Source organism: Neoarius graeffei, chromosome 14 (genome assembly GCF_027579695.1).
Source record: "Neoarius graeffei isolate fNeoGra1 chromosome 14, fNeoGra1.pri, whole genome shotgun sequence".
Taxonomy (NCBI): Eukaryota; Metazoa; Chordata; class Actinopteri; order Siluriformes; family Ariidae; genus Neoarius; species Neoarius graeffei.
The window spans coordinates 60,163,379-60,177,121 of NC_083582.1; the positions used below are offsets into that span (position 1 = coordinate 60,163,379).

At 40.5% G+C, this 13,743-nt stretch overlaps 1 protein-coding gene across 1 annotated transcript in view; it reads right to left on the minus strand.

The window, feature by feature from the left end:
• The window catches only part of LOC132897807 (cadherin-10), a 55,973-nt gene that overhangs the window by 14,975 nt on the left and 27,255 nt on the right, over positions 1 to 13,743 (minus strand). Inside the window, exons 4-6 of the mRNA XM_060939031.1 lie at positions 11,118 to 11,285; positions 5,245 to 5,432; positions 2,320 to 2,573 (exon numbers count right to left, since the gene is read on the minus strand). Of these exons, the coding sequence (XP_060795014.1) occupies positions 2,320 to 2,573; positions 5,245 to 5,432; positions 11,118 to 11,285 (610 nt within the window). The remainder of the gene's footprint in view (positions 1 to 2,319; positions 2,574 to 5,244; positions 5,433 to 11,117; positions 11,286 to 13,743) is intronic.

Genomic DNA, 13,743 nt, shown 5'->3' on the forward strand with positions numbered 1-13,743 from the left:
ACAATGACCATATTGAATACAGGCCAGAAGAAGAGTAATTATTGATCAACAAAGGGAAAAAGCACACAAAGTTTTAGGCTTTAATGCAGGCAAGCAGTGTTCATCATATAATTATGACTAATGACCCAGAACAAGGCCTGTATTTGGGAAGCAGCCAAATAAACACTTAGGCACGAGTTTATGATTCATAAATGTCAGCGTATATACAGTTTGACTTGCCAATTAGAACAAAATATGTTATTGGCCAAATCAATGTTAAAAGCAAAGTAGCTAAGAGTGGCCTAGACTAAGTCAGTTACTGCTTCCCAAAAATATAGGTTTTTCAGTTATTTTCCAGAGTATTTAATGACATTTATGAATTTGTAGAATAATTTATTTATTTACCCAATACATTTCTGATTATATTTTCAGATGGATGTATGAGGTAGCTAAGATTAAATGGAAATCTTTTCACCTGAGAGTGGCTGTGCTTTAATAAGGTGACATTTTGCTAGGTCTCATTTGATGGAGCTCAACCGCTGATCACTCTGACTATCCTATTTCTTTTGTTGTCAGGAAGGTAACCAAGGAAATCCCTCATTTTAGACCCATTTATCAATGTCAACATATATATTCTGGTGACATTTAAATATGCAGTGTTGTACCATGCGTTTTACAGAACCAGAGTGACAGCTTTCTGCTTTTCAGACTGCGTGTGTGTGCGCACGTGCGTGCATGCGTGCATGCATGCGTGCATTTTAGAGCAAAAACAATGCTTTCAAATCACATTTACGACTTACAGAATTTGGAAGCAATTCAAATGGGCGGTGCATGAGGATATTGGGATAAACAATGTCTGTACTCATGCCACTCAACTTCCTTGGGAAAATTACCAGCAGAGAATTCATGAATAACTGGCTTTTCTTTCACCTCTCCAATGATATGCACACAAAAACAACACAGCCATATATAGATAAATACAATATGAAAAGCTGAAAGCTGAAATTTGATTTAACCAAGTAGAAGCATCACAATGTGACAAGAGGAGTCATTATAATAGAGCATTTTATGTCATTTTTTTAATGTGTCACTATACTAATATTCTGCATATTAAATCTACATCTTTGGTGTTTTGCTACATTTTTGGTGTGGCATATTTTGGTTTCTGACAGAACTGACAGTTTATTGTTTGCTAATTGTTAGTCTGGTCGCCTGGCTTTTCACTACACCAGCTTAATCTGTAAATGAATACAGCAAACCTTCACACATACAAAACAATGCTTGAGTGAATGCTATGTTGTATAACCTGACATTACGGCAGGATACTATTTGGGGTTAGGAGACAGATTTTTGAAATTGTAATAACATGTTATGTTAAGAGCAGGAGTTGGAATGAATCATTAATTTGAAAGCAAATTAAAACAATTCTTATGAATATTTTATAATTAATATTGTTATCTACAGAGGTGCCAACATCTATGGATTAGCTGAAGCCTTTGCAATAAGGGACACGCCTGAAACACACCTGCTTTTCTGCTTTTGCAGGTAAAGCAGTGGTCAAACCTGACAAAAAAAAGCCGATTCATTAAAAAGCAAAGCACAACTTTATTCATCACACACTTGTGAAATTCCTCTCTGCATTTAACCCATCTGAAGCAGTGAGCACACACATGCGCACACACACATGAGCAATGAGCACACACATACGTACCCAGAGCAGTGGGCAGCCATGCTAACAGCGCCTGGGGAGCAGTTAGGAGTTAGGTGCCTCGCTCAAGGGCACCTCAGCCCAAGGTCGTCCCATAAGGTAGACAAAGCCATGCATTTGCTTCTGGTAGTGGTTACTTTCACTTCACCTTATCTTTATCTAAGTAAAATTTGACTTCACAATCTTCTGCTTTGTGAGCCAATAGAGTGTGCACACATTGATCGATTAAAAAAATGTAGGCGAGGAGCTTCTAATTATTAAGCACCACATATGCTTGTTTTCTGACTTTGGCTTGCCACTAACATGTGCTTGGGTTTTTGTGGTGAATGTCTCCTAGGATTTTTGTAATTAGCAATACAGACACATCTGTATCTAGTGCACACATTTAATATACTGAAATAAAGTGAGTTATCAGTGTATATATGAACCAGTATTGTGCATGAAAAAGCATTTTTGTCTGAAATTGAATAGGCTAAGGAGAATAATGGTGAGATAAAAGTGATATCACCATGCTAGTAATAGATAGATAGATAGATAGATAGATAGATAGATAGATAGATAGATAGATAGATAGATAGATAGATAACATGCCATTTACAGTACAAAGGTTTCATCCAACACTTATCACTTACTTGACCAGGTGATTGGCAGCATCAGGGTCACGGGCACTTACAGTTCCTACAGGACTACCAGGCAGTGTGTCCTCATCCACCTCAAAGATATAATGGGTCCGACCAAAAACAGGTGGTTCATCCACATCTGTGACTGTGATCCTGAGTGTAGCTGTGTCACTGAATGGACCCAGATGTTCAAATCGCCGATCCAGGTGTGTGTTCATTACCTGAACACGCAGTGAGTATGTCCTCTTGCTTTCATAATCTAGTGGCTGAGGAATGAAGAAGCAGTTAAAAAATAAAATAGGGGATCTGAATAAACTTTGGTTCTTTTTTATCCCCGATTTTCTCCCTAATGTAGTCATGGCCAGTTTCCACCCAAAAGACAGCTCTCCCCTATCACATGACAGCTACCAATCAGGGAGCCAGGGAGGGTTCCTCTGAGGCACATGAAGCCTGCTGACTGCATCTTTATGAACCGCTTGCTCGTGCAATGTCAGGAGCAGTGCAACACACTTGGAGGAAAGCACTATCCACCCAGACCTGGTGACTTGTCCAGGGTGTACCCCGCCTTTCGCCCGTAGTCAGCTGGGATAGGCTCCAGGTTGCTTGCAACCCTGTAGAACAGGATAAAGCTGCTAGAGATGATGAGATGAGATGAGACTATCCACCCACTTCTGTATGCACGAGCTCACACACCCCAAAAATTTTGGTTTGAAAATCCTTTTGGTCTTTTCAGCTTTGTCTAGAAAGGTGCATGAATGTTATCATTTAGCTTCTGCTGGATTTTAACTTTTCTCATTGAAAACTGATCTACTATGCTGTGCTCTTGCATATCATTCCCCCTTTTTGGTAAATTGTCTTCTTCTTCTTCTTTTTCTTCTTCTCTTCTTCTTCTTTCGGCTGCTCCCATTAGGGGTTGCCACAGCAGATCTGTTCCACATATTTGATTTGGCATAGGTTTTCCACCAGATGCCCTTCCTGATGCAACCCTCCCCAATCTGTCTGAACTTGGGACTGGCACCTAGTATGCACTGTCCTGTACAACCCCAGTGGCTGGGTATTTTACCTAAAATGGCCAATGACTGGCCTTAATACATCACTTCAATTATATATATATATATATATATATATATATATATCTCATCTCATTATCTCTAGCCGCTTTATCCTTCTACAGGGTCGCAGGCAAGCTGGAGCCTATCCCAGCTGACTACGGGCGAAAGGCGGGGTACACCCTGGACAAGTCGCCAGGTCATCACAGGGCTGACACATAGACACAGACAACCATTCACACTCACATTCACACCTACGGTCAATTTAGAGTCACCAGTTAACCTAACCTGCATGTCTTTGGACTGTGGGGGAAACCGGAGTACCCGGAGGAAACCCACGCGGACATGGGGAGAACATGCAAACTCCACACAGAAAGGCCCTCGCCGGCCCCGGGGCTCGAACCCAGAACCTTCTTGCTGTGAGGCGACAGCGCTAACCACTACACCACCGTGCCGCCTATATATATATATATATATATATATATATATATATATATATAGAGAGAGAGAGAGAGAGAGAGAGAGAGAGAGAGAGAGAGAGAGAGAGAGCTAAGGCTAAGCCCAAAAGATCCCTGTACTATACAAAAGCGAATAAAGGTGTCTTTGGAAGTTAATAGAACAGAATTAAGCATCATTCTTCAGTTAATAGGACATGATGGCTTTGATTGAAGGGATTACTTTCTCAGCAAATAGGATAACTGTATCGTCCAATATTTTATTTTTCAGTAAATCAGAGTATCTTGCTTTGAAAAGAACAACTAATGCAATGCAAATGTTGAATGATGTGGTTATACAATGAAAATTTTTTAATAATTTTCTTATTTATATTACAATCTATAATGTAATGACCTCATATCATATTTTGAAATATTGTATCAAAATTTAATAGATGTTCTGTTTATAGACATAATATCTCAATTTATGTTTGATTGTCATAATTCCATTATCACTGTAAAACATCATAGTAATATAGATATTTAGGCACTGCCTAAAAGCAGAGCTCCTGATAAGTGTATTAGCAAAATATTTGCAAGTGCACAAAAACAACCTGAATAGAATAATAATGTTACAGCAAATGAACCACTGAATTGTGTAGTGTAGTGTATTTTGCATCAATAAATTGATACATTGTCTTGTGAATGCGATGCCAATAATGGGATCTGCATCACAGTTATGAATTCATATTTATTATTTTCTTTGACACTGCATATCATGCGTCAGAAACACCACCATGACATTTATCATGGTGTGACTCTGCTGGGTGCCTGATGGACAGCAGTGAACCAGCGCTTTCACTTTACATGATTACTAGATAGTTATGATCGAGTATCAAACTTGATATGTCAAACGGTTGTCTGGTTACATCTTTCATGTCATGCTAGACTAAGCTAGTGGACTAATAAAACTGTTTTAACTAGTTTTATATGCAACTGTCATAAATGTTTTCTGTAAAATGTGTTAGTAAGTAATCCCATGTTATTTTTTAAAAAGCACATTAAAAATAACCACTGAATTAAAAACCCATCTATATCATGCAAATAAAGAAAACAAATGTTGTTGTCCAGTGGCCAAGTGTTTGAGATACACTGCTTTGCATTGCTCTGCACTTAGGGTTGGGTACTCTGTGGTGGTACACGTTTGTTGTTAATATGTACATACATACAAATGTCATATGGTCAACCCATCAAAAATCAGGTTGATGCATTACCATATTCTTTTAAGTATGGGGCTTTGTTCCGCATGTGCTTTGTGTATGCGAGGAGCTACCTGTATGCTATTATTTCACCCCTACAGAATGTTTTAAGGTGGCTCCTGACTGATTGAATATTGAATTATAACAATTTACAGGATTCAGATGTTTGGAACATGTGATATCTTGTCCATTCACCTTCTTGATTATGATCACCCCTTCCTGAGTCATTCCATCTGTGATGACACTGAATACATCCTGCCCATCACCATCCAAAATGCTGTACCACATTTCAGCATTCTCCCCCGCATCTGCATCATTTGCTTTTATCCGTCCAACAGAAGATCCCAGTTCAGCTGACTCGGCCGTGGAGAGATGGTATGCACCTTGGGAAGGAATGAGGGAAGTGAGTAAATTGAGTAAACATCCAGGTGCTTGAGTGAACCTTTTGTTCTCTCCACCAGTGTAGAATGCATTTATGTCTTTGTTTACCCACTTCTCAGGGGAGACACAAAGTTGCCCCTCTATGGTTATTGTTTAATAGAATTTTAGCTCCAGTGAACCACTGGAGTTTTCATGTGAAGTTTTTTTTTTTTTAAAAGTTTATTTATTTATTTATTTTTCCCCCTAGGCTTGTGCTTTTTTTTTTTCCCAGTGTTGCCTCATGCACCGGATTTAAGTGTAGCAAAAAGAAGGATTCTCAAACTAAAAGAAGCTCTGTTGCCTTCTGTTCTTCTTTCTCTATCACTCTTTTACACACACTTAATGTCTACTCCCATTAGAAATATCTAATTTTTTTTTTTCATTTTGGAAGTTTTCATGGCAAGCACATAAATGTATCCTACAGAGATCTAATGTTCTACCATGCATAAATATTCACCCCGATGAACTTTTCAACATTTTACAGTGTTATAACCTGTAATTTAAAAAGAGTTAATTTTGTAGTGTTAACAACTGTTCCTGGATTGGAGTTTTACAATTTGATATAGAAAATTTGATACAATTTGATTCAGGGTTGGGAAAGCAAGAAAAGGCAAAAAGCATGGATGGAAAGGTCTGAAAAATAAGGATAACTGCACAGTACAATATTTTATTTTGCAGTAAATCATAGTAGATTGCTTTGAAAAGAACAGCCAATGCAATGCAAATGTTGAATTATTTGGATATACAATAAAAAATATTTAATACATTTCCAGTTTAAATTACAATATACAGTATAATACAATGACTGCATATCATATTTTGAAATACTGTATCAAAGTTTAAGAGATGTTCTGTTTCTATCTATCTATCTATCTATCTATCTATCTATCTATCTATCTATCTATCTATCTATTCGTCCTGGTCGTGGAACACTGGACCAGCTCTATACCCTTCATAGGGTGCTCGAGGGTTCATGGGAGTTTGCCCAACCAGTCCACATGTGCTTTGTGGATTTGGAGAAGGCATTCGACCGTGTCCCTCGTGGTATTCTGTGGGGAGTGCTTTGGGAGTATGGTGTTTGGGGCTCTTTGCTAAGGGCTGTCCGGTCCCTGTACGAACGGAGCAGGAGTCTGGTTCGCATTGCCAGCAGTAAGTCAGACCTGTTCCCAGTGCATGTTGGACTCCGGCAGGGCTGCCCTTTGTCACCGGTTCTATTCATAATCTTTATGGACAGAATTTCTAGGCGCAGCCAGGGGCCGGAAGGAATCCTCTTTGGGAACCACAGGATTTCGTCTCTGCTTTTCGCAGATGATGTTGTCCTGTTGGCTTCTTCAAACCAGGACATTCAGCATGCACTGGGGTGGTTTGCAGTCGATTGTGAAGTGGCTGGGATGAGAATCAGCACCTCCAAGTCAGAGGCCATGGTTCTCGACTGGAAAAGGGTGGCTTGCCCTCTCCAGGTTGGTGGAGAAGTCCTGCCTCAAGTGGAGGAGTTCAAGTATCTTGGGATCTTGTTCACGAGTGAGGGAAGGATAGAGCGTGAGATCGACAGGCGGATCGGTACGGCCTCCGCAGTGATGCGGTCGCTTTACCGGTCCGTCATGGTGAAGAAGGAGCTGAGCCAAAAGGCAAAGCTCTTGATTTACCTGTCGATCTACGTTCCGACTCTCACCTATGGTCATGAGCTTTGGATAATGACCGAAAGAACAAGATCACGGATACAAGCAGCCGAAATGAGTTTCCTTCGCAGGGTGGCTGGGCGCTCCCTTAGAGATAGGGTGAGAAGCACAGTCACTCGGGAGGAGCTCGGAGTAGAGCCGCTGCTCCTCCACATCGAGAGGAATCAGCTGAGGTGGCTCGGGCATCTCTTTCGGATGCCTCCTGGACGCCTCCCTGGGGAGGTGTTCCAGGCATGTCCCCCTGGGAGGAGGCCCCGGGGAAGACCCAGGACACGCTAGAGGGACTATGTCTCTCGGCTGGCCTAGGAACGCCTCAGTGTTCTTCCCGAGGAGCTGGCCAAGGTGTCTGGAGAAAGGGAAGTTTGGGCTTCCATGCTCAGACTGCTGCCTCCATGACCCAGCCCCAGATAAGCGGAAGAAGACGAGACGATATATACGGTACATATGGTACACACACACACACACACACACACACACACGTCAATACTTGGCAGAACCACCCTGGGTGCAGTTACAGCCTCAAGTCTTCTGGGATATGTCCCTAGCAGCTTTGCACATTTGGATCCTAATTTTTTTTACTTCTGTTCCAAACTTTATTAGATTGAATAGTGATTTTTGGTGAACAACAATTTGCTTAAAAATTCTTACCACAGATAATCAGTCAGATTTAGGTCTAGGCTTTGACTGGGCCATTTTAACACTTTCAAATTCTTGGTGTTCAGCTTTGGCAGTATGCTTTAGGTAGTTGTCCTGTTGGAAGGTAATATTCAGTGTCTTCATCTCAATGTCAAACCATGTTTTCTTCCAGCATTGCCCTGAATTTGCTTGCATACACTTTGCCCCCATGATGATTCCATCACCATGCTTCACTGTGGGAAGAGTGTTCTCAGAGTGATAAGCATAGTTGGGCATAACCCAACTCACAGATAAGCATAACCTTGCACTTTGAGCAAAAGTCAAAATGTTCAAAGTGGTCTCATCAGATCAGAGAACCTTTTCTGAGTGCTCTTAGTCTTCCTTCATGTCTTTTGGCAACCTCCATATAGCTAATGGCTTTCTTGTTGAAACTCTTTCAGAAAATTTTGTGGAGTATTTGTGTTAAGGTTGTCCTGTAAACATCTGTTGTCCAAGTTTTGGATTTCTCCAACTTCTGCAACATTACCCTTAGCTTCTTGGTTGCTTCTCTGGCTAATGCCCTTCTTACCTAGGCACTGACTTTTGGTGGACGGCCTCCTTTAATTAACTGTTGTTGTGACATATTCTTTCTTACAGAGCCCCAGAAGGGACATGGAAAAAATGGGAGGAAAACATGCACTTTTTTCATTTAGGTCAGTGTACTTTGGGGTCAGTTCGGCTACATGGAAACCATGACAGAAACCACAATAATGGAGCACACACAGTAGTGGGAGAGGTTCATAGAATTTTGAGATTGGCCTCAAATATAAAAATATTAAATCCACTTTGTAGGTGGGGCTTTTTTTGTGTGTTTTTGCAGTGTTTGATCTCATCTCATCTCATCTCATTATCTCTAGCCGCTTTATCCTTCTACAGGGTTGCAGGCAAGCTGGAGCCTATCCCAGCTGACTACGGGCGAAAGGTGGGGTACACCCTGGACAAGTCGCCAGGTCATCACAGGGCTGACACATAGGCTACGTTTACACTAGACCGTATCTATCTCGTTTTCTTCGCGGATGCACTGTCCGTTTACATTAACCCCCCTGAAAAAGCGGGGAAACGGGAATCCGCCAGCGTCCACGTATTCAATCTAGATCGTATCAGCTCCGGTGCTGTGTAAACATTGAGAATACGCGAATACGCTGTGCTGAGCTCTAGCTGGCGTCTCATTGGACAACGTCACTGTGACATCCACCTTCCTGATTCGCTGGTGTTGGTCATGTGACGCGACTGCTGAAAAACGGCGCAGACTTCCGCCTTGTATCACCTTTCATTAAAGAGTATAAAAGTATGAAAATACTGCAAATACTGATGCAAATACTGCCCATTGTGTAGTTATGATTGTCTTTAGGCTTGCCATCCTTCCACTTGCAAGTAATAAGTGATATGCGCTGGGATCTCACACACAGCGGCTCAGTCCCGAATCGTGGCTTGTGCACTTCACTCGCGCGCTCTGTGAGCTGCGCAGGGCCGGAGTGCACACCCTCCAGAGGGCACTCGCTGTTCAGGGCGGAGTGATTTGGAGCGCAGGATGCCTGCGGAGCCGAGCGTATCCGCGTATTGGTGTTGCTGTGTGCACGGCTAACGGTTTTAGTGTCAACGCGAATCGTTTTAAGAACGTTAATCTGATGATCCGCTGATTCGACGTAATGTAAACGTAGCCATAGACAACCATTCACACTCACATTCACACCTACGGTCAATTTAGAGTCACCAGTTAACCTAACCTGCATGTCTTTGGACTGTGGGGGAAACCGGAGCACCCAGAGGAAACCCACGCGGCCACGGGGAGAACATGCAAACTCCACACAGAAAGGCCCTCGCCGGCTCCGGGGCTCGAACCCAGGACCTTCTTGCTGTGAGGCGACAGCGCTAACCACTACACCACCGTGCCGCCGCAGTGTTTGATCTGAATGCAAATGCTCACACTAATGCCGATGTGGACACTCAGTGGGTGTAACTGCAGTGACTTCCACATAGGAGAGACATATGCGGAAATGTATATGGAGTGATGATGTGATTGGTCACATGTATACCATATATGCTGGTGCAATTTTGCATATACCACAGCTTGCTCTGTTAAAACAACTGGAAACTAATGCTTTGTGACATTTTGCAAATGACAGATTCAGATTTTTCTCACTTATGTGAAAACTGTGCCTACTGCCAAGCACTGTGAGGCCAATCTCAAAATAAAATTCTTTGAAAGTTATACGAGATATGGCACGTTTTTTTCATTTAGCTCAATGTACTTCTCAATTAGTTCAGCAACATGAGGGCTGTAGTGGAGGCTAAAAAAAGAAAGAAAGAAAGAAAGAAAGAAAGAAAGAAAGAAAGAAAGAAAGAAAGAAAGAAAGAGCAACTTTATTCATCACACACTTGTGAAATTTCCTCTCTGCATTTAACCCATCTGAAGCAGTGAACACACACATGCACACACACGTGAGCAATGAGCACACACACATACCCAGAGCAGTGGGCAGCCATGCTAACAGCGCCCAGGGAACAGTTGGGAATTAGATGCCTCGGTCAAGGGCACCTCAGCCCAAGGCCGTCCCATATTAACCTAATCTGCATGTCTTTGGATTGTGGGGGAAACTGGAGCACCTGGAGGAAACCCACGCAGACACGGGGAGAACATGCAAACTCTAAACACGTGTAACAGGCATTTACACACTTCCTGCATGTCTGAAATAGCATGTGTGCACCTCTAAATAGAGTTTGCACAACTTTCACATTTGTTAGCATTAGAGTTTCCTATTGTTTTACCAGCACAAGCCATAGTATTTTAAAATTGCACTGCATTATCAGCCTTTACAGCATCTGTGTGACCAATCACATCGTCTCTCTGCATATGTCTCTTAATATGTCTCTCATATGTGGAAGTCACTGCAGTTATACCCACTGAGTGGCCACAATAGCATTAGCATTCAGCTCAAACATATCTACTAAAGTAATTTAATGTCTTTATGTTTGAGGCCAATCTCAAAATTATCTGAACCTCCCCAACTGGTGTGTGTGCTCCATTATTGTGGTTTCCATCATGGTTTCCATGTGGCCAAATTGACCTGTTACATTGATCAAAGTGAAAAGTAGAACCAAGCCCTGATTCATACTTATTGAAAGCACTGTATGTAGGACATGAAAACCTTCACATGCATCCAAACAAACAGTTGTTTACAGGAAGGTCAATTGGAGAATGCACACAAATTTTACAAAGATCCCTCAGGATTAGCTCAATGCAGTGACTTATCATAATGTTCACATGTACAGTATGGAAAAGCAGGGTCTTACTATGAGGGAAGCGAGGAGGGCTGTTGTTGACATCCAACAGTGTGATATTGACTGTGGCAGTCCCTGAGAGACCACCCATCTGTCCTGCCATGTCCTTAGCCTGGATTACCACCTGGTAATGTTCCCTGTTCTCCCGAATCATATTGGGCAAAGCTGTCCTTATCACACCTGATTGAAAACAAAAATGTATGCCTATTATGACCTTAACATTGGTAGGTTCTATGTGACGTTTTGCAACCTTTCTTTTTATCAGAACATACTTCTTTTCCATTTGTAGCTATCCAGATCTATCTATAAAAAAATATATAGATTTAAGAATTAACATTCTGTATTAAATATGAACATCTTTACTTTTTCATAATATTATTTTTTTTTGAGATACGTTAATGTATTACAATATGCTACCATCCAATTTCATCCAAAGACCAGCAAAAACTGAGACACCCTGCTGCACTTGACTCTGGTAACCCAAAAAGTTAGTTAGTTTATTTATTTATTTATTTATAATAAGGTCTGGTATGGCATCCAGTAAACATTTTAGATAAAGTATAAAGAAAGAAATACCTTAACAAAATTCCACCCAAAGCAAAAGCCCTCTACCTGCAGTCCAAATATCAACTACTGTCAACAATATTATCTGGTATGCTGGTGTTCCTTTGGGAGTGAATCAGCTGGCTCAAATGCTGCCCAGAATGTGCAACGAGGCTAGGACATGATCATACACTAACCATAGGTTGAGGGCCACTGTGATTCAAAAGTTGTCTTTTGTCTTTATCATTGAATGATTGTTCTATCTATCTATCTATCTATCTATCTATCTATCTATCTATCTATCTATCTATCTATCTATCTATCTATCTATCTATCTATCTATCTATCTATCTATCTATCTATCTATCTATCTATCTATCTATCTATCTATCTATCTATCTATCTATCTATCTATCTATCTATCTATCTATCTATCTATCTATCTATCTATCTATGAAACAGTTTCCAGAATATAGTTATAGTTCACTCCCATTTTTTTTTTCTTTTTGCCAAGTTGCCACCACTGTCCAACATTAATTACATTATCTAGCAGTTAACAGTGTGTATTGTAAAGCAAACAGGTAAGTTTAAAATTGCATATCTGGGCCTAACAACATAAAATAATTAATACAACAAAAGATTAATACTTATGTAACTCTGAAAGCTAAGATGATATATAGAGTGGAAACTAAAAAAAAAGTCTGCATACCCCTGTTAAAATTCCCAGTTGTTGTGATGTAAAAAGTGAAAACAAAATAAATTACGTCAGATCTTTTTTTTTCTAATTTAATGTAATATAGCACCAATGAAATTCAAGTGAAAAGCAAAGAAAAAAAGAAAAATGAAACAAAAACTTAATCTAACCCTAACCCGTACATAAGTATACACATGCTTTTATAATGGGGTATGTAACTCAGAATTAACCAAATTCAAACTCATCTTCAAAAGTAATTATCATACATCTGTCATCAATGAAGTGATTCTAATTAACTCCAAATAAAGAGCAGCTGTTTCTGTAGTATTTTTTAACATCTTCTTGGTTTCGTCTGATTGTTGAGGTCATGGTCCACAAAGCTGTTATAGAGCATGTACAGGATCTCACTGCTGAAAAGTAAAAAACAATTTCCAAAACTTCAGATTTACCATGGAGCTGCTTCGCTTCAGCTGGGACTGAGACTCTTATGAAGATAGAGGGAACTATGGACAGTTCCAAAATACCAGTCTTTTCTGGAACAAAACCTCTGAACTGTCTGAACCACAGACGTCTGTTAAACGGCTGAGGATGAAGAAAATTATAAGGACTCAAAGCAAAAATCCAATTCAACAAAGGAATGGCTTCAGAAGATCAACACTGTGGAATGGGCCAGTCAGAGCCCTGAATCCTTTTGAAAACATGTGGAATGACTTGAAGAGAACTGTACACAGGAATTTGATGGATCTGGAGCATTTTTCCAAGGAAGGGGAGGAATGTGATATCGATATGTGATAAGTTGGTAGACTCTTACCCAGAAATACTGAGCGCTGTATTACAAGAGCAAGGTAATTTTTTTTCTTTTTTTTAATTAAGGGTTGTGTACATGTATGCCACCGGGTTACTGTAAGTTCTTTCTTTTTTTAATCCAAAAATGTTTCTATTTGTTTTTTTTCACTTGAAGGCTGTTGATTGCTACAGTGTAATCACATTGAAGGTGGAATGATCTAGATTAGGATAATCGAACAAGGTTTATCTTTGTTTCAATATTTACAACAAAGTCCCATAATTTTACCAGGGGTATGTATACTTTTAATATCTGTATATTAAATCTACTTGTCTCTGACAGTTATTAAACTAATTTGTTGATCTGTTAGCTTATTATTCATCCATCCATTATCTGTAGCCGCTTATCCTGTACAGGGTCGCAGGCAAGCTGAAGCCTATCCCAGCTGACTGTGGGCAAGAGGTGGGGTACACCCTGGACAAGTTGCCAAGTCATCGCAGGGCTGACACATAGCGACAAACAACCATTCACACGCAAATCTATGGTCAATTTAGAGCCACCAGTTAACCTAACCTATTATCTTTGGACTGTGGGGGAAACCGGAGCACCCAGAGGAA